The sequence below is a fragment of the Aquarana catesbeiana genome, linkage group LG02 (assembly GCF_042186555.1).
Source record: "Aquarana catesbeiana isolate 2022-GZ linkage group LG02, ASM4218655v1, whole genome shotgun sequence".
NCBI lineage: Eukaryota > Metazoa > Chordata > Amphibia > Anura > Ranidae > Aquarana > Aquarana catesbeiana.
In genome coordinates this window covers 521,863,206-521,889,464 of record NC_133325.1, presented here as the reverse complement: position 1 = coordinate 521,889,464, position 26,259 = coordinate 521,863,206, and the positions used below count along the sequence as shown (strand labels likewise).

The 26,259-nt window shown below is 44.2% G+C and overlaps 1 protein-coding gene across 1 annotated transcript in view; it reads right to left on the bottom strand.

Annotated features, from left to right (window-relative positions):
* DSTYK (dual serine/threonine and tyrosine protein kinase) overlaps positions 1–26,259 on the bottom strand; it is a 348,400-nt gene that overhangs the window by 164,543 nt on the left and 157,598 nt on the right. The window contains exon 3 of the mRNA XM_073615817.1: positions 19,486–20,140. Coding sequence (XP_073471918.1) covers positions 19,486–20,140 — 655 coding nt within the window. The remainder of the gene's footprint in view (positions 1–19,485; positions 20,141–26,259) is intronic.

Genomic DNA, 26,259 nt, shown 5'->3' with positions numbered 1-26,259 from the left:
TTTTTCCGACGGATGTTGGCTCAAACTTGTCTTGCATACACACGGTCACACAAAGTTGTCGGAAAATCCGATCGTTCTAAATGCGGTGACGTAAAACACGTACGTCGGGACTATAAACGGGGCATGCGTGAGCATGCGTGGCACTTTGTCCGTCGGATTTGTGTACACACGATCGGAATTTCCGACAACGGATTTTGTTGTCGGAAAATTTTATATCCTGCTCTCAAACTTTGTGTGTCGGAAAATCCGATGGAAAATGTGTGATGGAGCCTACACACGGTCGGAATTTCCGACAACAAGGTCCTAGCACACATTTTCCATCGGAAAATCCTATCGTGTGTACGGGGCATAAGAGAGGCAAGGATGTGGAATTCCTTTCCACAGGCGGTGGTCTCAGTGGGGAGCATCGATAGTTTCAAGAAACTATTAGATAAGCACCTGAACGACCACAACATGCAGGGATATACAATGTGATACTGACATATAATCACAAACATAGGTTGGACTTGTGTCTTTTTTCAACCTCACCTACTATGTAACTATATTATGTAAAGTGCGACAGCACTGAAAGCTAAAAATTGGCTTGGGCAGGAAGGGGGTGTAAGTGCCCGGTATTGAAGTGGTTAAAAAAACATACCAAAAAGTCAATTGCGCCATCTCAGACATAATTGCACCATGCATTCAGACTATCAGACACAAAGCATAAACCTCAAAACAAAAATTTATTGAAAAAGGCTACCCTTCATTACTCATCGAACAAGCCTACACCACATGCGTCAATCCTGATACTCATACCCATAAAATGAATTCGGTTCACGACTCAATTTCACAACAAATACAAAAATATGAAACATAGTTCATAAACATTGGCCAATACTACTGCAGGATACCCATCTCAAAGACAGTATACCAAATAAACCCAAATTTTCTTATAGGAAAGCACCTAACATTAAAAGGAAAAATTGCCCCAAGCAAACACAAAGAAAACAACCACAATATTTCAACTCACCATAATGCATAATCAGTGGGAGCCCTGAGCATGTCACTTGCCACCAGATGAGGAATGTCAGTTGCCACACTGCCTGCCACCAAACGAATGCCACTTGCCACACTGCCTGCCACCAAATGAATGCCATGCTGCCTGCCAGTGCCACCAGATGTGGATTGTCACTGCATTGGTGGCACTGGTTCATTTAGCACAGAGGCCGGCCTCTGTGCAGTGATACGGGGCCGGCGGTGAGATGATGTAATTTCTCTGCTCGCCGCCGCACCTCCGACACCAGCGCTGTGAGGGGGGAAGAGCTTTGATGTGGGGTGGGCACAAAGATGTCATCTCTGCTTGCCAGCTTCTCTCATCCACCTGCCTCTGTGATCCACCAGGCTCTCACCCACCCGCGTGATGTGCCGGGCTCTCTCACCTGCCCTATCATGCTGCCTGCCGAATCTGCGGCCTGGCTGCAGAGACGCTACGGCTCAGGAGTTGGAGATCCCTGATTTATATGATAGTTGATCTAGCATTCATTCCCTCTTATTATAGTGTCCACGTCTATTATCACCAACTATAGGTACAATCTAGGGTTGTCCCGATACCACTTTTTTAGGACCGAGTACAAGTACCGATACTTTCTTTCAAGTACTCGCCGATACCGATTACCGATACTTTTTTTTTAAATGTCACGTGACAGTGTTTTTTGGGGTTTTTTTTTTTTTGTTTTTTTTTTTTAACAGTGCTTGCTTTTTTTTTTGGGGGGGGGGGGGGGGAGTGAACGGGATATGTGTGTGTTTTTTTTTTTTTTTTAATTTACAACTTTTATTTTTTACAATAATATTTTTTTTATTTATTGTTTTTTTTTTTTTTGTTTTTTTTTAATCAGCCCTTTTGGGGGGCTTTGGTGAGATATCAGGGGTCTTAACAGACCTCTGATATCTCCCCCTTGAGACAGAGAAAGAGACCGAGGATAGAGATTCCCCAGTCCCTTTCTCTGCAGCCTCAGCTGCACTGAGAATGAATGGAGAGAAGACAGCAGCTTCTCTCCATTCATAAACTGACACATCGTAATCACAGGAGATTACAATGTTTCAGTTATTGTGAATGGACAGAGTCAGCTGACTCTATCCATACACAAAGGAAGGAGGAGGGGGACTGAGGAACGGAGGGGGAGAACGGAGGGAGACAGATAAGGAGAGCGGAACGGAGGGAGACAGATAAGGAGAGCGGAACGGAGGGGACAGATAAGGAGAGCGGAACGGAGGGGACAGATAAGGAGAGCGGAACGGAGGGGACAGATAAGGAGAGCGGAACGGAGGGGACAGATAAGGAGAGCGGAACGGAGGGGACAGATAAGGAGAGCGGAACGGAGGGGACAGATAAGGAGAGCGGAACGGAGGGGACAGATAAGGAGAGCGGAACGGAGGGGACAGATAAGGAGAGCGGAACGGAGGGGACAGATAAGGAGAGCAGAACGGAGGGGACAGATAAGGAGAGCGGAACGGAGGGGACAGATAAGGAGAGCAGAACGGAGGGGACAGATAAGGAGAGCAGAACGGAGGGGACAGATAAGGAGAGCAGAACGGAGGGGACAGATAAGGAGAGCAGAACGGAGGGGACAGATAAGGAGAGCAGAACGGAGGGGACAGATAAGGAGAGCAGAACGGAGGGGACAGATAAGGAGAGCAGAACGGAGGGGACAGATAAGGAGAGCAGAACGGAGGGGACAGATAAGGAGAGCAGAACGGAGGGGACAGATAAGGAGAGCAGAACGGAGGGGACAGATAAGGAGAGCAGAACGGAGGGGACAGATAAGGAGAGCAGAACGGAGGGGACAGATAAGGAGAGCAGAACGGAGGGGACAGATAAGGAGAGCAGAACGGAGGGGACAGATAAGGAGAGCAGAACGGAGGGGACAGATAAGGAGAGCAGAACGGAGGGGACAGATAAGGAGAGCAGAACGGAGGGGACAGATAAGGAGAGCAGAACGGAGGGGACAGATAAGGAGAGCAGAACGGAGGGGACAGATAAGGAGAGCAGAACGGAGGGGACAGATAAGGAGAGCAGAACGGAGGGGACAGATAAGGAGAGCAGAACGGAGGGGACAGATAAGGAGAGCAGAACGGAGGGGACAGATAAGGAGAGCAGAACGGAGGGGACAGATAAGGAGAGCAGAACGGAGGGGACAGATAAGGAGAGCAGAACGGAGGGGACAGATAAGGAGAGCAGAACGGAGGGGACAGATAAGGAGAGCAGAACGGAGGGGACAGATAAGGAGAGCAGAACGGAGGGGACAGATAAGGAGAGCAGAACGGAGGGGACAGATAAGGAGAGCAGAACGGAGGGGACAGATAAGGAGAGCAGAACGGAGGGGACAGATAAGGAGAGCAGAACGGAGGGGACAGATAAGGAGAGCAGAACGGAGGGGACAGATAAGGAGAGCAGAACGGAGGGGACAGATAAGGAGAGCAGAACGGAGGGGACAGATAAGGAGAGCAGAACGGAGGGGACAGATAAGGAGAGCAGAACGGAGGGGACAGATAAGGAGAGCAGAACGGAGGGGGACAGCGGAGAGGCACAGAGGAAAGGAGGGGGCACGGAGGAGGATGCAGTGACAGTCAGCGGTGAGCGATCACCGCTGTGTCACTAAAGCTGGTGAAAGCCGCTGGGGGAGAAGCTTGTAACTCCCCCACGCGCCGATCACAGCTGTCTTCCGGGTATCGGGGGAAGCATCGGGAGCATTTGCCCGAGTACAAGTACTCGGGCAAATGCTCGGTATCGGTGCCGATACCGATACTAGTATCGGTATCGGGACAACCCTAGTACAATCTATACTATTTGTAGACCATCCACTACATCTCATTTCCTATTCTTATGAGTAAATTCTTTATATAATTTTGTGACCTTATTTGCGGGTATGTAAATGCCCGGCCACCACTAACACACCCGCATACTTATTCAAAGTCTAATATTATCCATCTTTGTCAGAGTATTGCTACAGGCATAATCTGTACTATTTGCATAAGTATCCACCGCCTCCTATTACCCATCTGTAGTGCATAAACGCCCAGCCGCCCCTGTAACACTTCTATATACTAATTCACAGTTGAGTATTACCCCTAACCGCAAGATTATTGCTATAGGCATAATCTGCACAATTCATACAATTTGTATAAGCATCCAATACTTTCCTCTACCTCTGTAGTGTATAGACACCTGGCCGCCCTCGTAACACCTCTATACACTTATTCATAGTCATGTAATATTCAGCATTGTTTCAGCCATAATCAGTACAATTCACACAACATCCTAATGCTTATTCCCATTTTTAAAATCCCCTTTCAACAGATTTTTTACCTCATTTGCATGTGTATAGACGCCGGCCGACTATGTAACATGCCTGTATACTGATTCAATGTCAACCTTACGTTTGTATACTTAATTATTGCCAATTTAACCACTGTTATCTGTGTCCTGTACCTCTGTGTCAAATTCCTTCAGGACTTCATTGTATGTAGCACTGACATTAACAATCCAATTTGCGAGTGCACGGTAGTCTTGGCTGTCCTCGTAATACACCTGTCACTTCCCTTTATCATTGTGTATTCAACATCTGCCCATACTCCGCCCCTTACTCCTCCCCCTCACCAATCATAAGCCAGCTTGAGGAGTATGGGCGTAAGTCTGACAAAGGAACCACACATGCTCCGAAACACGTTCCTGCCCTTTTCTTCCCACTGACGCCATCAACCTAGTGTGTTCCGCACGGAACACAGGCTTCCCTGCTGCCTCCTCTCTCCATCACGTACGAGAACACTTTACAGCTGCTGGACAGCTCTACATTGCTCTACCACTGTGCCAAGGATGGACACATGCCACAGATAAGGACTCCTGATTTTATTATGTTTAACACTCAACGATCTTGTAAGTGCTTTTAACTATCTTGTGCACTGTATAAAATTTTGCATACTGCACTTGGAGGCGTCTTCCTTTTTATATATCTTTAGCGTTTTCTCCTCTAACCAAAGTGCGGCCAGAAGTGCCATCTCATCACTATCATCCCTCTGACCAGCTATCCACCTCCACCAGAGCACCCTTATCTCCTCTCAGGATTCAAGTAGAACACCTTTATCTGTAGATAACATTTGAAGTTTTTCTGTTCAAATGTTAAAAATGCTTAAATTTTCATGGGGTGTACTTTTACACATTACTGTGATAATTTCCCGTATCCAGTAAGCGGGGTATTTCACATAAAAATAGTAGCAAATCTCTGTTAAAATAGAGAATGTGGCACATGCGCTGAAGCCTACAAGGCTTCAGAAAGTACGTTTTTTTTCCTTTAAAAACTATGCATTCAGGAGGTGATTTAAAGTGGTGTTCCCATTATAAAAAAAAAAAAAAATAAAAAAATTTTAAAAAGTCAGCAGCTACAAATACTGCAGCTGCTGACTTTTAATAACCGGACACTTACCTGTCCCAGGGTCCAGGTTTTTGGGTGGACCACCACTTTAAGTAGAAAACATGGGAAAATTTGTAGCTTCCCCCCTCCCATAGTTTAGCTTAATACACAGACCATACACAAGCCTGTAATTGATTGAAAGGGTAAAAGCTTGGTTTAACTTCATTTAGATAAAGACTTTGCGTCACATGAGAAGCAGCTACTTGAAAATAATGTTTGCAGTTCAACTTTGAAGTAATGCTAAACCCTTGCGTTTGTAAAAAAAAAATCAGCACCACACTGTGTCGCAGGACAATTTTTTATTAAGCAACGTTCATTAGCACTCAATTTCACTTTTGCTGCCACATGCTTTGGGTTCCTGTGCATCACTTCCCAAACTTTTGGTCAGGGCATGTGCACTCACAAATGATCAGTCCCTATAGCTCATTTACCAGGATAACAAGTCCCATCATGCACTACACCAGCACACTTGCCCACTGTCTGAGACACAAGCAGCATCCTCCTGTTGGGATGTAGTCTGTATTGGGTGGCACGTATGAAATTATGTCAAAGCATTAACCACTTGCCGACCACCTAACGCAGATATACTGCGGCAGAATGGCACGGGCAGGCAAAATCACGTACCGATCAGAGCCCACCATCCCCCCCCCCCCCGGTGCCCGAGGCGGCCGGCTTCTGACGGAGCGTTCAGAGATGAGGGGGAGGCCATTCATTCGTGCCCCCCCCTCGTGATCGCTTCCAGCCAATAAGAATCTTCCCCTGCCTCTGTATAGTACACAGAGGCAGAGGAAGTGATGTCATCTCTCCTCGGCATTTTCCGTTCCGGCACCGAGGAGAGAAGACATCCGAGTGAGTTACACCAACACACACACACACACACACACACAGTAGAACATGCCAGGCATACTTTACACCCCCCTTTACCCCCCGATCATCTCCTAATCAACATTCCGCCCCCCCCCCCCCACCCCCTGTCACACTGACACCAAGCAGTTTTTTTTTTCTTTTTCTGATTACTACATTGGTGTCAGTTTGTGATAGTGTGTTAGGGCAGTTAGTGTTAGCCCCCTTTAGATCTAGGGTACCCCCCTAACCCCCCCCCAATAAAGTTTTAACCCCTTGATCACCCTGCCCCCCCCCGGTCGCCAGTGTCACTAAGCGATCATTTTTCTGATCGCTGTATCAGTTAGGGAGGTAAATATTTAGGTTCGCCGTCAGCGTTTTATAGCGTCAGGGACCCCCATATACTACCTTAAAAAGGTTTTAACCCCTTGATTGCCCCCTAGTTAACCCTTTCACCAGTGATCACTGTATAACTGTTACGGGTGACGCTGGTTAGTTTATTTTTTATAGTGTCAGGGCACCCGCCGTTTATTACCTAATAAAGGTTTAGCCCCCTGATAGCCCGGCGGTGATATAAGTTAGGTTTTAGGGTCAGATAGGGTCTGCGTCGCCCCAGGCAGCGTCAGGTGAGCGCCAGTAGCGCTAACACCCACGCACCATACGCCTCCCTTAGTGGTATAGTATCTGAACGGATCAATATCTGATCCGATCAGATCTATACTAGTGTCCCCAGCAGTTTAGGGTTCCCAAAAACGCAGTGTTAGCGAGATCAGCCCAGATACCTGCTAGCACCTGCGTTTTGCCCCTCCGCCCGGCCCAGCCCACCCAAGTGCAGTATCGATCGATCACTGTCACTTACAAAACACTAAACACATAACTGCAGCGTTCGCAGAGTCAGACCTGATCCCTGCGATCGCTAACAGTTTTTTTGGTAGCGTTTTGGTGAACTGGCAAGCGCCAGCGGCCTAGTACACCCCGGTCGTAGTCAAAACAGCAATGCAGTAACACTTGGTGACGTGGCGAGTCCCATAAGTGCAGTTCAAGCTGGTGAGGTGGCAAGCACAAGTAGTGTCCCGCTGCCACCAAGAAGACAAACACAGGCCCGTCGTGCCCATAATGCCCTTCCTGCTGTATTCGCTGATCCTAATTGGGAACCCACCACTTCTGCAGCACCCATACTTCCCCCATTCACATCCCCAACCAAATGCAGTTGGCTGCATGAGAGGCATTTTCTTAATGTCCTACCCCTACCCAACGAACCCCCCAAAAAAAGATGTCGTGTCTGCAGCAAGCGCGGATATAGGCGTGACACCCGCTATTATTGTCCCTCCTGTCCTGACAATCCTGGTCTTTGCATTGGTGAATGTTTTGAACGCTACCATGCACTAGTTATTAGCGTAGGGTACAGCACTGCACAGACTAGGCACACTTTCAAGGGGTCTCCCAAGATGCCATCGCATTTTGAGAGACCCGAACCTAGAACCGGTTACAGTTATAAAAGTTACAAAAAAAAAAAAAAAAAGTGTAAAAAAAAACAAAAAACAAAAAAATATATAAAATGAAAAAACAAAAATAGTTTTAGTGTTTTCTCTCTCTATTGTTCTGCTCTTTTTTACTGTATTCTATTTTGCAATGTTTTATTGTTATGTTTTATCATGTTTACTTTTCAGGTATGTAATTAGTTATACTTTACTGTTTACGGTGTTTTATTGTTACCAATTTTTTTATTTTCAGGTATGCCATTCACGACTTTGAGTGGTTATACCAGAATGATGCCTGCAGGTTTAGGTACCATCTTGGTATTCTTTCAGCCAGCGGTCGGCTTTCATGTAAAAGCAATCCTAGCGGCTAATTAGCCTCTAGACTGCTTTTACAAGCAGTGGGAGGGAATGTCCCCCCCCCCACCACCACCACCGTCTTCCATGTTTTTCTCTGGCTCTCCTGTCCCAACAGGGAACCTGAGAATGCAGCCGGTGATTCGGCCAGCTGACCATAGAGCTGATCAGAGACCAGAATCGCTCCAATCATCTCTATGGCCTAAGAAACCGGAAGCTACGAGCATTTCATGACTTACCGTATATACTCGAGTATAAGTCGAATTTTTCAGCACATTTTTTTGTGCTGAAAGTGCCCCCCTCGACTTATACTCGAGTCAAGCACTTTTCTGCAGCAAAAAATTTCATTTTCCAAATCGACTTTGGGGCCCAGTATCTCAGGGCCACTTAGTGCTAGGAACCCCAAATTTGGTGTGCAAACGAAGTGGAACTGGTACCACAACATATCCAAAGCTGAAGTTCCTAGCACTAAGTGGCCCCGAGATACGGGGCCCCAAAATCGGTTCGGAAAATGTCATTCTCTGCTGCAGAAAAGTGCTTGACATTTTCTGAACTGAATTTGGGGCCCCATATCTCAGGGCCACTTGGTGCTAGGAACCCCAAATTTGGTGTGCAAACCCAGTGGAACTGGTACCATAACATATCCAAAGCTCGGGTTCCTAGCACCAAGTGGCCCTGAGATACGGGGCCCCAAATCCCATTCGGAAAATGTCATTCTCTGCTGCAGAAAAGTGCTTGACATTTTCTGAACTGATTTTTGGGGCCCTGTATCTCAGGGCCACTTGGTGCTAGAAACCCCAGCTTTGGAAATTTTATGGTGCTAGTTCGACTGGGTTTGCACACCAAACTTGGGGTGCTTAGCACTAAGTGGCCCCGAATTCGGTCAACTGTGTCCATCTGCAGCAATGTCATTTCGGGACCCTTTGGGGTCAGAGACCCCAAATTTTGGCTGCAGCTAGGGGGCATCTAGGAACCCTTAACTACCGAGTTTGAAGTTCAGGGGACCTATGGCTGCAAATAGGCACAGTGAGGCATGCAAATGGGAACAGTGATGCTGCAAAGTGGCATTGTTGACCCTCTTTTGCACTTACAGTAGCTGTGCATTTCCCCCCCCCTCGTCTTATACTCGGGTCAATAAGTTTTTCCCATTTTTTTGTGGTAAATTAGGGCCTCGACTTATACTCGGAATGACTTATACTCGAGTATATACGGTAGATTTCGCCGGATGTAAACAGCGCCATTGGGAAATTGGGAAAGCATTTTATCAACGATCTTGGTGTGGTCAGATGCTTTGAGGGCAGAGGAGAGATCTAGGGTCTAATAGACCCCATTTAAAAAAAAAAAAAAAAAAAGTGTACCTGTCACTACCTATTGCTATCATAGGGGATATTTACATTCCCTGGCATAATAAAAATGATAAAAAAAAAACGCAAGCGTTGGTCTGGCGTCAAATGTAAACTATGTAGGCTTTTAAAAATGTATGTAGTTTGTCGCCACTGCACATTTGTGCGCAATTTTAAAGCATGTCATGTTTGGTATCCATGTACTCGGCCTAAGATCATCTTTTTTATTTCATCAAACATTTGGGCAATATAGTGTGTTTTAGTGCATTAAAATAAAAAAGTGTGTGTTTTTTTCCCAAAAAAATGTGTTTGAAAAATCGCTGCGCAAATACTGTGTGAAAAAAAAAATGAAACACCCACAATTAAGTAATTTTTTTGCAAAAAAAAAAATATTTTTTCATGTAAACAAAGTGTCAGAAAGGGCTTTGCCTTCAAGTGGTTAGAAGAGTGGGTTATGTGTGACATAAGCTTCTAAATGTTGTGCATAAAATGCCAGGACAGTTCAAAACCCCCCCAAATGACCCCATTTTGGAAAGTAGACACCCCAAGCTATTTGCTGAGAGGTATAGTGAATATTTTGCAGACCTCACTTTGTCACAAAGTTTTGAAAATTGAAAAAAAAAAAAAAAATTCTTGTCTTTCTTCATTTTCAAAAACTAATGAGAGCTGCAAAATACTCACCATGCCTCTCAGCAAATAGCTTGGGGTGTCTGCTTTCCAAAATGAGGTCATTTGGGGGGTTTGTGCCATCTGGGCATTCCATGGCCTCCGAAACTGTGATAGGCAGTGAGGAGTGAAATAAAAAAAATTTACGCCATTAGAAATCCTGAAGGCGGTGATTGGTTTTCGGGGCCCCGTACGCAGCTAGGCTCCCAAAAAGTCCCACAATATATCATTTAGTGACAACTTTTTGTAAAAATTTTTTTTTTTTGTCATTATTCAATCATATATTCAATGGGCTCAACATGCCTCTCAGCAATTTCCTTGGGGTGTCTACTTTCCAAAATGGGGTAATTGGGGGGGGGGGGGTTGTACTGCCCTGCCATTTTAGAACCTCAAGAAATAACATAGGCAGTTATAAACTAAAAGCTGTGTAAATTCCAGAAAATGTACCCTAGTTTGTAGACGCTATAACTTTTGCGCAAACCAATAAATATACGCTTATTGACATTTTTTTTACCAAAGACATGTGGCTGAATACATTTTGGCCTAAATGTATGACTAAAATTGAGTTTATTGGATTTTTTTTATAACAAAAAGTAGAAAATCTTTTTTTTTTTTTTCAAAATTTTCGGTCTTTCCGTTTATAGCGCAAAAAATAAAAACCGCAGAGGTGATTAAATACCATCAAAAGAAAGCTCTATTTGTGGGAAGAAAAGGACGCAAATTTTGTTTGGATACAGCATTGCATAACCGCGCAATTAGCAGTTAAAGCAACGCAGTGCCAAATTGTAAAAAGTGCTCTGGTCAGGAAGGGGGTAAAGCCTTCCGGGGCTGAAGTGGTTAAATATCACTTTAACCACTTGCCTACAGGGCACTTACACCCCCTTCTTGCCCAGGGCAAATTTTCAGCGCCCTCTGAATTTGCATGACAATTGCTCAGTCATGCAACCTGTACTCGTGAAAGTTGTGTCATTTCACATAGAGCTTTCATTTGGTGGTAATCACTACTGGGTTTTTTTTTTTCCCTTTATAGCACAAAACCTATTGCAGTTTTGAAGGCCCTGGAGCATCAGGACAATAGAAATGCCCACAAAATGACCCCATTTTGGAAAGCAAACACCCCAACATATATTCTATAAGGCATAGGGAGCCTTTTGAACATGTCGTAATTTTCTTCCACAAGTTTTTGGGAAATGTGAAAAGAGAATTTAAAAAAAAAAAAAAAAAAAAAAAAAAAAAAAAAGCTTTACACAAAGTTGTCCATTTATACAATATTTCTAAGACATAGCATGTGCATACCAAGAATTACACTCAAATATACAATTTTATTGAGGAAAGGGGAAAAAAAAAACAAAAAAAAAAGTAGTATTACCTGCATTGGTCCAGGCAGCAGGCAGGGATGTGCTTCGCGACAACAGCAATTATCCAGGCAGCAGGCAGGAATATTGTCTATAGTCAGTACAGGGATGTTGTCAGCACAGCCAAAGCATTTGTCCAAGGGAATTGTCCAGGCAAAGACATGGTCAGCACAGCCATATTGGTCCTGGTACACTTACCTGCAGACAGACACTCATTGTACCACTCTCCAGCCCTTCATAAACACACTGCCTCTTGCTACAGCTAAATATTTCCATAGTACAGGTAGCAGGCAGTGGAGTGGTCAGTTCATGCGGCAAGCAGAGGCATGATGGCAGTAAGTCAGCAGTAGGCTGAGGGCCTCGGTCAGGTAAGATCACAGGGGTAGAGGCTTCTCCCACCCAAATCTCTTTGAAGCCTCCGGACTCCATACACGACATTTGAGTCTTTGGCCTGCTTCAGATGGTGGAATGTTGAAGTTGCACTCATGAAGTCAGCCAACAGCATCAGAGTGAAGGTTTTCGAGGGGGGTCTTTGTTGATAGATGACTTGACAATTTCTTCAATTCATTTTAGAACGGGGTGGGGCTTTCCGTGGATTTGGTGTAGATGATATATGCATTATAAATGGCCAAATGAATGAGATAAATCTCTACTTTCTTGTACCAGAAACAGGACCTCCTTGTTGCCAAAATAGGGCTGAAGCATTTGGTCATTGAAATCCACCCCACCCCATGTAAAGATTATATTTTTGGACGCATGTTGGCTTTTTAATGGGACCTAGTCTTCTGTGAAGCTCAATTGTGGCGTCAATATGAATTGTGGACATCATGTACACATTCCTGCTATCCTTCCACTTCAAGGCCAGCACTTTGTTGCTTTTCAAAGTGTTTGCAGTTTATTGTTCACTATAGATCGTGGGAAGCCCTTCCTGTTCTTTCTGGAGGTTCTGCAGGCCAGGGTTTTTGCAAGGTGTACGTGTTTGAAAAGGGGCGGGCTGGTATAAGTTATCTAGGTTATATGTGATTACCTTTGTGCAGTAGTGGGTATGCCAGGTCCTATACAATTTTTCTGGTTGTGCCCAAGTAGGCCAGGCACTCGGGCCTGGAGCTGGAAATCTCTTCCTTCATATATGCGTAATGCATACAGGTATGCCATGGCTCTTTCACATAGCTTGTAAAATTTGACCCCGTAATAGGCCCTTTTGCCAAGAATATATTGTTTTCTTCCTAACCGGCCTGTAAAGTGCATCAAGGACTTATCCACACATATATGCTGGATCAGGGACATAGATTTCTGCAATTTTTTTTTTTTTTTTTTTGGGGGGGGGGGTTGAGAGAGAATACAATGTATGAGTGGGGGTGAATTTTACATAATTTGGGTGATTTCGTGGAGGGCACTGGGTGTTGTCGCTGAAGTGAATGAAGCACATAATCATCTCATATCAGGACCTAGACATCATGGCAGAATAAAGGGGCATGTGATAAATGAGGTTTGATGGACCAGTAGGCATGTCCTTTTCTTTCAGTAAGTCCCATAAACAATTTGAACTCCTCCAAAGTTAGATCTCTCCACTCAAACGGACGGGCAAAGGGTGATTGGGGGTTGTTTGCAATATACTGCTGGGCATATAGATTAGTCTGGTCCACAATAAACTGCAGCAAAGTGTTGAGCAAAAAAAAAAAAAAAATCAATAGGTGAAATTTTGGGTATTGGCCTGCACGCTTGCCTGTGCGGTGAAAGGGAATTGCTTGCTGATCCCGAGTTGGAAGGCAGCCATATTGGGTTGGCAAGAGCATCTGGGAGGTATGTGGTGGCCCTGACTCTTGGGGGATTTGAAATTCCTGTGCTGGTACTTTGGGTCGATACTGCAGTACTGGGCATTTGATCCCAGGGTCTATTGCTGGCAGCTGCCTGGTTTTCAGGCAGAGCGCTGTGCCCTTTTAGGAGGGACACATTCTTTCTTCGATTCGGTCTCTGATCCACTGCTATCAAAATCGGTTCAAATTCAGAATTGGAATCTGATGAGAATTCCCCACTGCTCTCATCGTACATGAAGAGAATCTGAAACGCCTCCTCACTGGTGTAAACTTTTTTGGACATGCTGCTGATGGTGGCTGTGAGATGGGCACTTCAGTGATGGGCTGTGTGACGAGTGACAGAGGACTGCTGACGATCACTGATGGGTGGCAGGTGACGGTCATGAATGACAGTCTGATGGTGACAGGTGCACTTTTGGGCACTGATGTGGTCACTGTTGGGTGACAGATGCAACGGGGAGGGGGCAACTGTAACACTGCTTTAGGGGCGATGTGACAGGTTCTCTTTATGCGTGTGCTTTGCTGTAGTACAATACAGACACAGATCGGTAACTCACTGCTCCTGGGTCATCTCGCCTCACACTGGAAGTGAGGTAAAAAAAGCCAGTAACCCCCAGTTACCAGTTTACATTTGTAATCGGCTGTGAATGGATCATGACCGATCACGTGGTAAACAGCCACCGGTCATTGGCTGTTTACCAGTGTCGGCGACGAGCCGTGTTCCTGGGAACACGCTGCCGTCATGATCGTGCGCATGCGCCATTCAAAAAGGGGGGGGGGGACCATCTGTGACTGGATCTCATTCCCATTGGTCGTTTACCCATCTGTGACAAGCTGTGTCTCGTGGACAGGCCGCCACAGACAGTGCCGAGTTGCGCGCACCCGATTGCGCGCTTGCCCTGTTTAAAAATGGGCCAATGTCATATGATGTAGGAAAGGCAAGGTGTAGGAAAAGCTGACATCCCGTGCAGATGGGAAGATACAGGATCCTTACTTGATGTTTATAGACATCAGAAAATCCATGAGGTAAAGGAAGGCCACCACCGAGCGAATGGATTCCAGTTTGAAATGTAAACCCGCACAAAGGCATTCATGTCCAGGATTGGGCGAACCCTCTCCATCTTGGGAACTGAACAGATTGGAGTAAAAACCCCCTGAACCACTCTGGCACCGGAAAATCACTCAAGACCCCTTTCACACTGCTAGCGCGGCTACTTTAGCGGTAAAGACTGCTAGTGGCTGAGGAAAGGGTTAAAACTGCCCGCAAAGTGCTGCTATCGCAGCACTTTGGCAGCGCTGCCCATTGATTTTAAGTGGCAGGGGTGGTTTAGGAGCGGCGCTCCCACAGCACCCCTAAGACTTCTTTTCAGTCCTGCAAGCACACCGCCCCAGTGTGAAAGCACTCAGGCTTTAATACTAGGGAGGCTTGAGAGGTGCTTTATAGGCGCTATTTTTAGCGCCAAGAACGCCTGAAAAGCCCCTACAGGGTGAGAGGTCTGAAGGAGCAGAATCTGCACAGCCCCATACAGGGCCTTCAGCTTTGTTGGCAAGAGCCGCAGATTGGAGGGAACCTGTCGGTGAAAAGGAATAAAATTCCATTTTGTAGCCTCTCAGGGGAATAAGGAGGAAGTTCTACACCATAGCCAGACCGCATCAAAGTGCAGCTGGATGTCGTCCAAGGCAGTACCACAGAGAATATACCACTGGAAGGACAGGGACACCAGGCCTCACTGGGGGCCTGGTCAATAACCAGCACTCGAGCCACAATACCCACCAAGGCACCACCGCGAAACTAAGAGCTTGGGAAAGAGGGCAGCAATGGATGTATTGCGTATGCACTTCCGGCCCTGGACCAAAGCTGGTCTGGCCAGAACCACAGAGCCACCCAACTGGGTCACTGCAGCTCGGCAAGCGTCAGGGACACCAGGTCCCTGGCAATCACAGGCCAAAAGCCTGACCTATGGTCCCCTTCCTCAAGGACAGAACCCCCTCCCCGGTATAACAGGTGCCCAAGCAACCAGGAGGGGGAGAGAATGACACCACTGGAGATTAGGTCCACTTCATCAGAAGGCCTGCGCAAGGGGTAATGCACCCCAAGCACCTGGGGACCACAGGGCCTGTAGCAAAGGTCACAAGGTATGCATGTCAGGCAAAACCCCCAACAGACCTATCCATCAGGACTCACAGCACTGAGATATCCCTCATAGGACCTTCCTCGGCACCAAGGGGAGGATTGCGGGCACCTATGCACTGCAACAGAGGGGCCATGAGGCTTAGAGGTGGGGAGGGAGTAGGAGAACCCATCTACATGAAAACCGCTGAAAAGCTGAGCGGGATCCACTCATCAATGAGCTTAATACTCCAACAGTGTCCACCCCACCCCCACAGGTGGCAGACCCCGCCCATCTTTCAAAGAAAACAAAAAAAAAAAAAAAAAACAAACTTGGATGGCTCACCCTGGGTAGGCTGTTGCCCACAGGCCATCATACAGCTGCTGGCAGGGGAAACATCCCTGGTCCCAATGGACCAGCAGGGGTGCCATCACAGCTCAGGTGGGTAAACCCCTTCCAGCAACCCTCTTGTTAACAGCGAGCCGGAGACAGGTAGGTTGGGGACAATAGTGTTGATGCCCTAGGCAGAAGGAGTGTGGCACAGCTCGGCCAGTGCCAATCCCCTTAATGCTTTTTTTTTTTTAAGGGGTTAATGAACACGGATTCTGTTTCTTTAAAGCACGTTACACAGCACAGTGCTTGTGCTGTGTAATTTGGCACCCTTCAACACCTGTAATACCTGGCTGATCCTGTCTAGCTATGCCCTCCCCTCTGCAAACAGACCATAATAATCATGCCTGCTGAGCCCCTGACATGATCTGTACGTGTGCCTCAGTCATCCGCAGCCCTGCTCGTCTGTGTCCTCTGTCCTCCTCCCCCCCCCCCCCCCCCCCTCTCTGCGCCACCCCAGGGAGTACCCACACTGCATCTACTTGCCAATCCAGCTGGAGCATGTGGGTTAGGCTCCCATGACAGATTCTCCTCTCCACCGAAGTGGGGGCTACCAGCCAGGGGTAACACTGACAGACTATAGGCGCCCAAACTTGGCTGCAGGTTGCCAGTCGCTGCACGGCCTTGGAGCCGCTCCCCGATTACCGTATCTGGCGCGATATCCGCATGAGGATTACAAGCTCATTTGACCCACTGCCATATGGTATGTGTGGCCACCATAGCTGGAAAGAGTACCCGATCTCTCATTTTCTATCCTTTGGAGTGTCCATAGGCATACCAACTTGTTCATCGGGTTTATATTCAGCCTATCTGGAAACAGGTCAAATAGAACTTTCTCCACTTCTCATGCACTTATGGACTATGTTCTACATCGCATTGTGTTTCATTAGCACAATTTGTGTTTCCATTTTACATTTTTTCACTTTTGTGTATTACTTGTTTTTTAATCACCATAATTGTATAAGCATCTTTAGTATTCGTTATATGTACACCAATATTTTTTTGGGTCACTTTATCACTTATAGGGTTACATGTTTGAGCGCTACACATAATTTCCACATATTGCTTTGAACTTTGAGTGTCAGCCGCTTTTCATTGTTTGTATTTTGGGTTTAGCGCAGTATTTTCCCCTCCCTTCCAGTATGGGGCATAGTTGCCCCTGACCGAGCGCGGAGCTAGCAATCTGCACACGCTTGCTGGTCAGACTAAGGCGACTACTGGATCTATATTATCCGGCCCACCGCCCAGCCTGACTGTTGAAGATCTCCACAGGAAAAGCAAAATTCCAGAAAAAAAAAAAAAAGTCATGGGAACAAAAAATAAATAAAACCACATCCACACTCCTGAAGACACTAGGCAGAATGACTGGAGGCCTATAGCAGACAGGGGGTTTTTATGACCAGAGAACACTGCCCATATGAGGTGCAGAGCTTTTTGTGGCCTGGTGTCCTACTCCTGTAGGTGGGGCTATAAAACCCGGTTTGCTCATGGATAAAGCAGCAGCTGTGTCCATCAATGAACGCAAGAGAAATTACTTAAGGTGGCCGGGTTCACATATGTGCAGTGCGGTTTTGACAGCGGGATTTCAGTCCTCTAGTGCAACTTTGTTCAGCAGTTCACGTGCAAATTGTTACGTGTATGACAATGGAAATCACACCTGAACCATGCTCAAAAGCAAACCAGACTTTTTTTTTTTTTTTAAAAAGGGCTGTGGCCAACCTGCACATATGTGAACCGGCTCACAATCAATTTGCCAATATGTGACTCGGGCCTGCAGACTTGAAGACATCGGTTTTAGTATCGGAGCATTTGGATGGCTACAAGTACTCGTGCAAATGCTTAGCATTGGTACAATCATTGCGATGCTAATTTTGAGGCCTCATTCACAGACGTACCAATCCATACACCCATGCAGGATGCATAGGTGTTCCATAAGGCGAAACATACAAAGACTGCATCAATGACAGGCGGTCAGCTGCATCCCAGTGTGTACGTGGGACCGATGCATAGATCAAAAATGCAGACAGACTATGTTCTAATCTGTTAATTGATCATGTACAAAGGTACACTCTAGAGATATACATGGATATCTGTGCAGCCACCCTCCTGTTGATTTGAACAAGCTGTTTGCACAAACATCTGTGCAGTCCACGTAGGTGAAGATAGTCCTTTGCATGGGTGCACAAATCTGTATTGCCGTGTGAATGATGCCTTAACCCTTTCACTGCCAGGCCCTGTGCTTCATTTTGTACACTCAGGTGTACATGCGTTTCATTTGAAAACATTAACAGAGGTCAGGTGTTTTTTTCAGCTGCCCCTGAACTCTGTCATCTTAGTACATGTACACAGGGTCGTTTATAGTAGTTTCTAGGCAGTTGAGTTTAGAAGCATTTGCCAAATACCTGTAACAGCTTGTGAAGGCATGCAACACGCATTTGGCCCTGCTTCATTTACAGGCGTTTTTCATGTTTGGTCATTTGTGTGTGTACTCCCAAGATCCATATTTTTTTTTTTCAATTATATATCTCATTGCTCTAAGACAAGACCACAATGCCCTATCTTAAAAAAAAAAAAAAAAAAAGCAGAGGGGTTCTGTAGTGCTCAGATAACTGGAAACCATGTAACTGATGGTAAACACAGAACAGGAAGATTTCTAGCAGAGTCAGATTGAAAACAAACTCCTTCAAGAATATCTTAAATAACATGGGTAACCATAACTTGTGTATAGATGCCTTAGTCTGCAACTTTTACAAACAATATATAGGGGAATGCTAAATCAGGCAAGCACTTGGGCCAGTGTTTGTGACATCAACACGTGCGGCAAATTCATGTAGTTCTTACTACCATTTTAGGAATCTAAGGCAATGAGAGATTCCTAAAGAATTTACGCCAGTTCAGATTCGGAAACTGGCAGCAATTAGGAGCCATTCTGAGCTGCCATAAAGATGTATACCAATACTCTGTGAGGGACACTTCTGTGCTGGCAAGCCTTCACAAAATGTGACAGCTTCCCACACAGTACTGTATACCTGAACCCATTCAGCCATCAGCCAGGAGATTCCCTGGCTGACGCTGAATGTAAACAAGAAGGCCGGGGCTACAGGCAATGGCATTATCCAAATATGGTTCATGCCCATGTTTGCTAAATGACTTGTCACTGGGTGGGCAGAGCCTGATGAGAAAGTCTAGTTCCCCATCAGGCCCACTTTAGTTTTGATTGACAGTCCACAGCAGTGAACGTATTTGAAAACAGGTTTTTGACTGAGTATCACCATCAAATCTGCCCACTTATGAGTGTCAGTGGACCTGATGGAGAACTAGTTACCCAGTTTCCCCATCAGCCTCGTCACACCCCTCTTACAAACTCCTCAGTCAGTCAGTGCGACAGGTGCTGTAACTGAGGGTGGGAGTTCACTGAGGAAGGAGCGTCCAGCATGTAGTGCGGGCACCAACATATTTACACCCCCGTCAGACAAAAGCAGAATCTCTCAGTGCTGGGTCCAGATGGGATCCTAAAGGACGTCTACATTTATGTACTTCTTAGATAGGGTTTAAACAGGATACTGGAATCTTATTACAGCAAAACTAAGAAGCTATGTTTTTGTTGTGAAAGTCTCATTAGTAGCTTCATAATTATTAGGGTCCAAACATGGCACCTACAGCAAATAAAATATTCACCTTTAAACTCCATGCTGGCAGCATCCTCAAGAAGTTGCTCTCTCATGCTGTTTAGTGTTTCCACTATCATTTCTTTTAGTTCCTCTTGCTTACGATCAGAAATACGCATAAGAGACTCATACAGTTCACTCTCCTTTTGGCGTGTGTACTCTAATCTTTTCGGTGTAATCTGAAGGTCTCTCCTCATATCAAAAGCCTTATTAATAAATATGTCCAGACATCGACTGTGCACCATGTTAAGAACCATTGCTGCATCAACCAGGTGCATCTGTAGAACTTGCCGGGAGAAGTTACTTAGTTGGCGTAGCTTTTCAAACTGTTCAACTAAAACACTTGGAGCTGGGCTGCCCGACCCAGCAGCTCCACAGCTACACATACCTTTCTTCAAATACCCAAGTTCTGTTAGCTGCTCATGCAGTGCAGAATGACCACCTTCTGGACCACAAATCCGTTTGTCCTTGGGGCTTGTTCGAATAAAAAACACAGGTAGTTTATATTTTGTTTTAATATCATTAAGCTCTTCTTCATCTTGAGAATTTAAAAGGTCCTCACTTATTGCATACACAATGACAGACTGAACATGGTCAATGTAATCTTCCAGAGTAGAAGCTGAAGGCTGGGAGCCCCGGCATGGAGAAACCACTATGTCGACATCCTGTGTGGGAGGACAGAACAACATGTGTAACTTATTTTTGATATATACAATTATTTTTTCTACAAATTTTTTATTTAATCCTTATCTGTCACTATGATAGCCCTTATAACAGATTGGTATAAAATGTTCAAACAGTTACATTAATACAGTTTTTCCCAGTGAAATCCATTTAGTCCACTACTTCGTTAAGAAATTGTTTATGCCCAAATATGCCAAGACACCCTTACAACTATGGTGGTGGAGGGGTGGTTGGAAGATGTAGTTAACCTTCAGCCTTTATAACCACTTTAAAGATAAGTTCACTTCAGTGTGCAGGTCCCTCCTAAAACTTACCAGATCGTGATCGCAGCGATGTGCATGAAAGCTCCTGCTCTCCCGGTTTTCTGCCTCTACATTGGCAGAGGCACAGCAGCAGGAGCCATTGACTCCCACTGTTGTCAATTACAGCCAACGAGGAAGAAGCAGGGCCAAGCTGTGTCTTATGAACACAGAGGCAGCATGGGCGTAAGCACACACACAAAGTGCCCCAGAGCAAGCAGCTTACTCTGGGGGCACTGAGCAGGGAGGAGGAGCCAAGAGAGTCAGGGGACCCAAGGAGGATTGAGGCTGCTCTGGTCAAAGCCATTGCACAGAGGTGGTAAGTATAACACTTTTTTTTTTATGACAAATCAGAGCCTGTATCACCAATGGTCCTGTAACCTATTTTTCATGAAATGGTTTAGCACTGTGCTTTCCTGCCTCCTTATAAGCGCTTTCGTGGTTATAAATCTTACCTTCTCCCCTCCTCTCCTCGCACCCCCCCCCCCCCCCCCCCTCGCTTTGTTTGAAAATGGGCTGTTCACACTAGTTGATAAAATAATAAATACACTAAAGAGCTGATACGGATTAAACCAGAAAAAAAAAAATAGATAAATGGGGAACAGCTGTGACTATTCAGAATGTGTTCTGACACCACATGAGGTAAATATATAACAAATAGTGTGCTAAACCTCAAATATATAATAAACGCCAGTGAAGTGAATATAATAGTGACTAAATTTCATAAATATAAATATGCAAAAAGTCCACATGCATGAAAAAGTTCTTGATGGCTACCAAACGTGAATATCAAATTATTCCATTATCAGTGACACTCTCTGCAGAGTATATGTGCCGAAAATAATGACCACCACCTCAGTGTGCAATGCCTGCTCACCTCAAAGGAAGACCCCCCCCTTGGGTCTATTGGCGCTTTTAGTGATACTCCAAAAAGGTCAGCCAGATTAGGAAAGGATTTGTTCAAATGTGAGTGTATCTGTATAAGATTTTACAATTGAAGCAAGAAATGTATTCAATCTTGCACGATGATTTATTTACTTTGAGAAACTGAACCTGGAGAAATTGATTTTATGAGGAGAAGTTTTGTTAATCCTGGAATGAATAGCTAAAATCCTTTCCTGATCTGGCTGACCTTTTTGGAGTATCACTGAAAGCACCAATAGACCCCAGGGGGTCTTCCTTTGAGGTGAGCAGGCATTGCACACTGAGGTGGTGGTGATTATTTTCGGCACATATACTCTGCAGAGAGTGTCATGGATAATGCAATAATTTGATATTCACGTTTGGTAGCAATCAAGAACCATTTCATGTATGTGGACTTTTTGCATATTTATGAAATGTCACTATTTTTTTCACTGGTGTTTATTATATATTTGAGGTTTAGCGCACTATTTGTTATACATTTACCTCATGTGGTATTAGAGCACATTGTGAATAGTTGCAGCTGTTCCCCATTTATCTATATATTTTTTTTGTTTAATCCATATCAGAGCTTTAGCATCTTTATTGTTTTTATCACCAATGATCTGTTTACACTTGAGCTGCAGATATGGAGATATTTAAATTTACGGAAACATCACACTATTGATTTAAATTATGTATTATAAACAAACAGCAATATGGACACAGCTGACTTCAACACAAATTTTAGAAAATTTGGACACTTAAGGGAGAAAAAGGTCAGTTTATGGTGGGATTTAACAACTCATGAACAATATATTAAGGAAAATATTGTACCAAGGAGACTAAGGTTGGATGTCCCAATCGATGATGGCCTATTAGATCAGGAATCAGTGGATGAATAGTTCAGATTTTTCAATGAAAAAAGGAAAAAAGTAGTATTTTTAATTAAAAAGGAAGCAAAGAAAGATTGCTAATATTAACAAACAAATCGGCGATTGTAAAATTGTATTGGAAGGTTACAAAGATTCTGCATCATTTGTTACATTAACAAAATCAATTGAATAAAGTGTTAGAACAAAATTATTCATATTGAAATTAAACAAAGGAAAAAAAAGAAAAATATGAATGATTATAAATTGGATCAAACCTTTAAGTGGCAATTCAATTTGAAAGAGGGTAATTTAGCCTCAACAACCACAACACCTGAAAAAAGTTTGGATTATGACCCCAATTAGAGTTCAAAGATACAAAACAAAAAAGGACAAAAAAGGTGGGACTTTATATGAAACATGCACCCCAGAAGATGACACGATGGCAATGAATATGGCAAGTACCCAAAATATAATCGAACCAAAAACTCTGCATAGAAGCATCACATAACATCAATTGGCATCAAATGGTTTAATGGTATATAAATTATGACAGAAGTAAAAATCATAACATAATTCATACTAGATACTATAAAACCTGAATTCATTAGAGGCAAGTCTCCAATTGTACATATGATATAGCAAAAATGCAACATGATTAGTACATACTGTAGAAAACAGATTCATAAAAGGTAGGTCTCTATGATAATTGATTGTAATATTGGTTAATTAGTAAAATCCAATTGATATGTAAGGCAAGATAATGATGCAATTGTGGACATAAGGGGGCAACTATTGGCTCACAATCCCATAGTAAGGCAACATAATTGGTTCATACTGTAAGCATTGTAGATAACCAAATTCACTGAAGTGTGTCTCCATGATAAATAGTTATAGCCATAATTGGTTGGTACAATCCAGTTGGTGTATAAGGTAGTAAAATGATGATAATATAGTATAGACGAAAAGAGCATCTATTGACTCGACGCTTTTCGTGGCGACTGCCACTCTTCAGGAACAGGTAGGAGTTAGGCGTTTATAAATATTAAAAATATATATGTTGAAAGAAACCAAGATTACAATCAAATACAGAGACCTACCTTTTATGAATCGGTTTTCTACAGTATTTAACTCCTTCCCGCCGACCGTACGCAGATATGCGTACTCGGCTTTCCAGGGTTATACCGGGATGATGCCCGCAGCTGCAGGCATCATCCCGGTACCGTTGTTTACAGCGGGCGATCGGCTACCCGAGTAGAACAACCGATGCGGCTAAAAGCCGCTCGGCTGTTATACCGGAGGAGCGGGAGGGGACATCCCCCCCCTCCCGTGCGATCGGGAGGCCCGGTGTCCATTCGGCTGCCTTCGGCGGCTGGGGGCGGGCTGGAACGAAGCTGCGAGCGGCTTCGTTCCAGCCTTCTCGTTGTAAACGCGGAAGCGACGTCATGACGTCACTTCCCGTTTACGCGGCTGCCAATGGCGCCGAATTTAAAAAAGTACACAGTATTCAGAATCGCCGTTTTCGGCGATCTGAATACTTTGAAGTGTAAAGGAGGGATGGGGGGTCTTTTAGACCCCCCATCCCTCCATAAAGAGTACCTGTCACCACCTATTACTGTCACAAGGTATGTTTACATTGCTTGTGACAGCAATAAAAGTAAAAAAAAAAAAAATTTTTTTAAACACAATTTATAAAGTACAAAAATAAATAAAATAAATAAAAAAAAAATAAATTTTAAAGTGCCCCTGACCCCACGAGCTCACGCAGCGAAGAAAACGCATACGGAAGTCGCGCCCGCATATGTAAACGGTGTTCAAACCACACATGTGAGGTATCGCCGCGATCGTCAGAGCGAGAGCAATAATTCTAGCCCTAGACCTCCTCTGTAGCTCAAACCTGGTAACCGGAAAAATTTTTTTAAAGCGTCGCCTATGGAAATTCATAGGTACCGTAGTTCGTCGCCATTCCACGAGTGCGTGCAATTATAAAGGGTGACATGTTTGGTATCTATTTACTCGGCGTAACATCATCTTTCACATTATACAAAAAAATTGGGGTAACTTTACTGTTTGGATTTTTTAAAATTCATGAAAGTGTCACTTTTCCAAAAATTTGCGTTTAAAACACCGCTGCACAAATACCGTGTGATAAAAAATATTGCAACAATCGCCATTTTATTCTCTAGATTCTCTGCTAAAAAAAATATATATAATGTTTGGGGGTTCTAAGTAATTTTCTAGCAAAAAATACGGATTTTAACTTGTAAACACCAAATTTCAAAAATGGGCTTAGTCATGAAAGGGTTAAAGTATGTACTAATCATGTTATTAATTGTATTTTTGCTATATCATATGTACAATTGGAGACTTGCCTCTAATGAATTCGGGTTTTTAGAGTATCTAGCATGAATTATGTTATGATTTTTACTTCTGTCATAATTTATATACCATTTAATGCCAATTGATGTTATGTGATGCTTCTAAGCAACGTTTTTGGTTCTATTATATTTTGGGTACTTGCTATATTTATTGCTATCGTGTCATCTCCTGGGGTACATGTTTCATATAAAGTCCCACCTTTTTTGTCCTTTTTTTGTTCAAATTATCGGGGATGGGGGCGCTTGGCTCTACACACCTCGCACCTCATACAAAGTCCCACCCTGCTGCTCTGTTTTTAAACTTTATTCAAAGATACAAAACCCCTGAACCCCCAAGACAACACAGGGAAGATCATAATGGACCCAGAACCCCTAAACCCTGGTGGCAGAACAAAAATAATTCCAAACCATGGTCCAAATCTCCCAGAAGACCATATTGGAAAAAAAATGGGAATAGGAATAATCAGAAACCAAGGAATCAACAGAACAATTGTGGAAACCAAGGCAGTTATGGTTATTATAATCAGAACAGCAGAGAATAAAGAGATTATCCTCAATATCAACAAGGGGGCTATGGTCATCATGATCAATATGAATCAAGAAGTCCCATTCATATCTATAGATATAACGTACTAAGGCCCCTTTCACACGTACGTACAGTATGTCTATTTCATCCATCTGTTTTCGGATGAAATACGGACATACATGCATCCCTATGGGATAGCGGGTGTCAGCATGTGAACACCCGCCAACAACAGATATCATCCGTCCCCGCTATCGTCCGATTCTGAAGACGGAGGGAAATCCTAATTTTCTATCCGTCTGCAGAGCGGATCGGATGAACACAGACAGATGGTCCGTGTTCATCCGATCCCCCATAGGTTAGAGCGGAGATCTGACTGTCATCCACCGGATCAGCAGGGATCAACATAGAGATCCCCGCTGAGTAAGCGGATGTTCATGGGGCAAATCATCACGGATCCGTCCCGTGTGAAAGGGGCCTAAGAGATCAAAGAGGAGATGAACCACAGCGATCTTTTTTAGATCATCGCAGGCACGAGAGAACCCCACCCCGGCACGACAGAACAGTGAACCCAAGAAGTCCAAATCGAAGAGGGGATGCCGAGGAGGATACAAGATCCAAAAGAGAAAAAAAAAAAAAAAAAAATGAATAGTAAGGGAAGGTATATATAATTTAAGTGGAGTAGAGTTGACCAAAAAACGGAAATACTGGCATTGGATAAAGGATTAAAAAATATGCCCCGAAGCGAAATTTTAATAAATTTGAAATGTATGTGGGTATCCAAAGATACATCAGAAAACGTAACATTCAAAAGTATATGCTTAATAAGCCATCTGCCATCAATGGCGGAAGATCAGAGATACCCAATGGCATTACACATAGCCAATTAAGAAACAAATCGCGATTTAATCCACCAGTCCATAATAATGACAAAATATATAAATACAGCGCTCACAAACAGATACCCATAATAGGTGACAAAAACATAAAGTCCATATAAAAAAGATGTTTCACAACTAAATACAGTCCATATAATACTAAAAAGGTGCTTCACAACTAATGTGCGAAATCGCACGGAATGCTACACATTGTGTAGAAAAAGTGCAGAGCAAATTGTTGCAGAAAAAT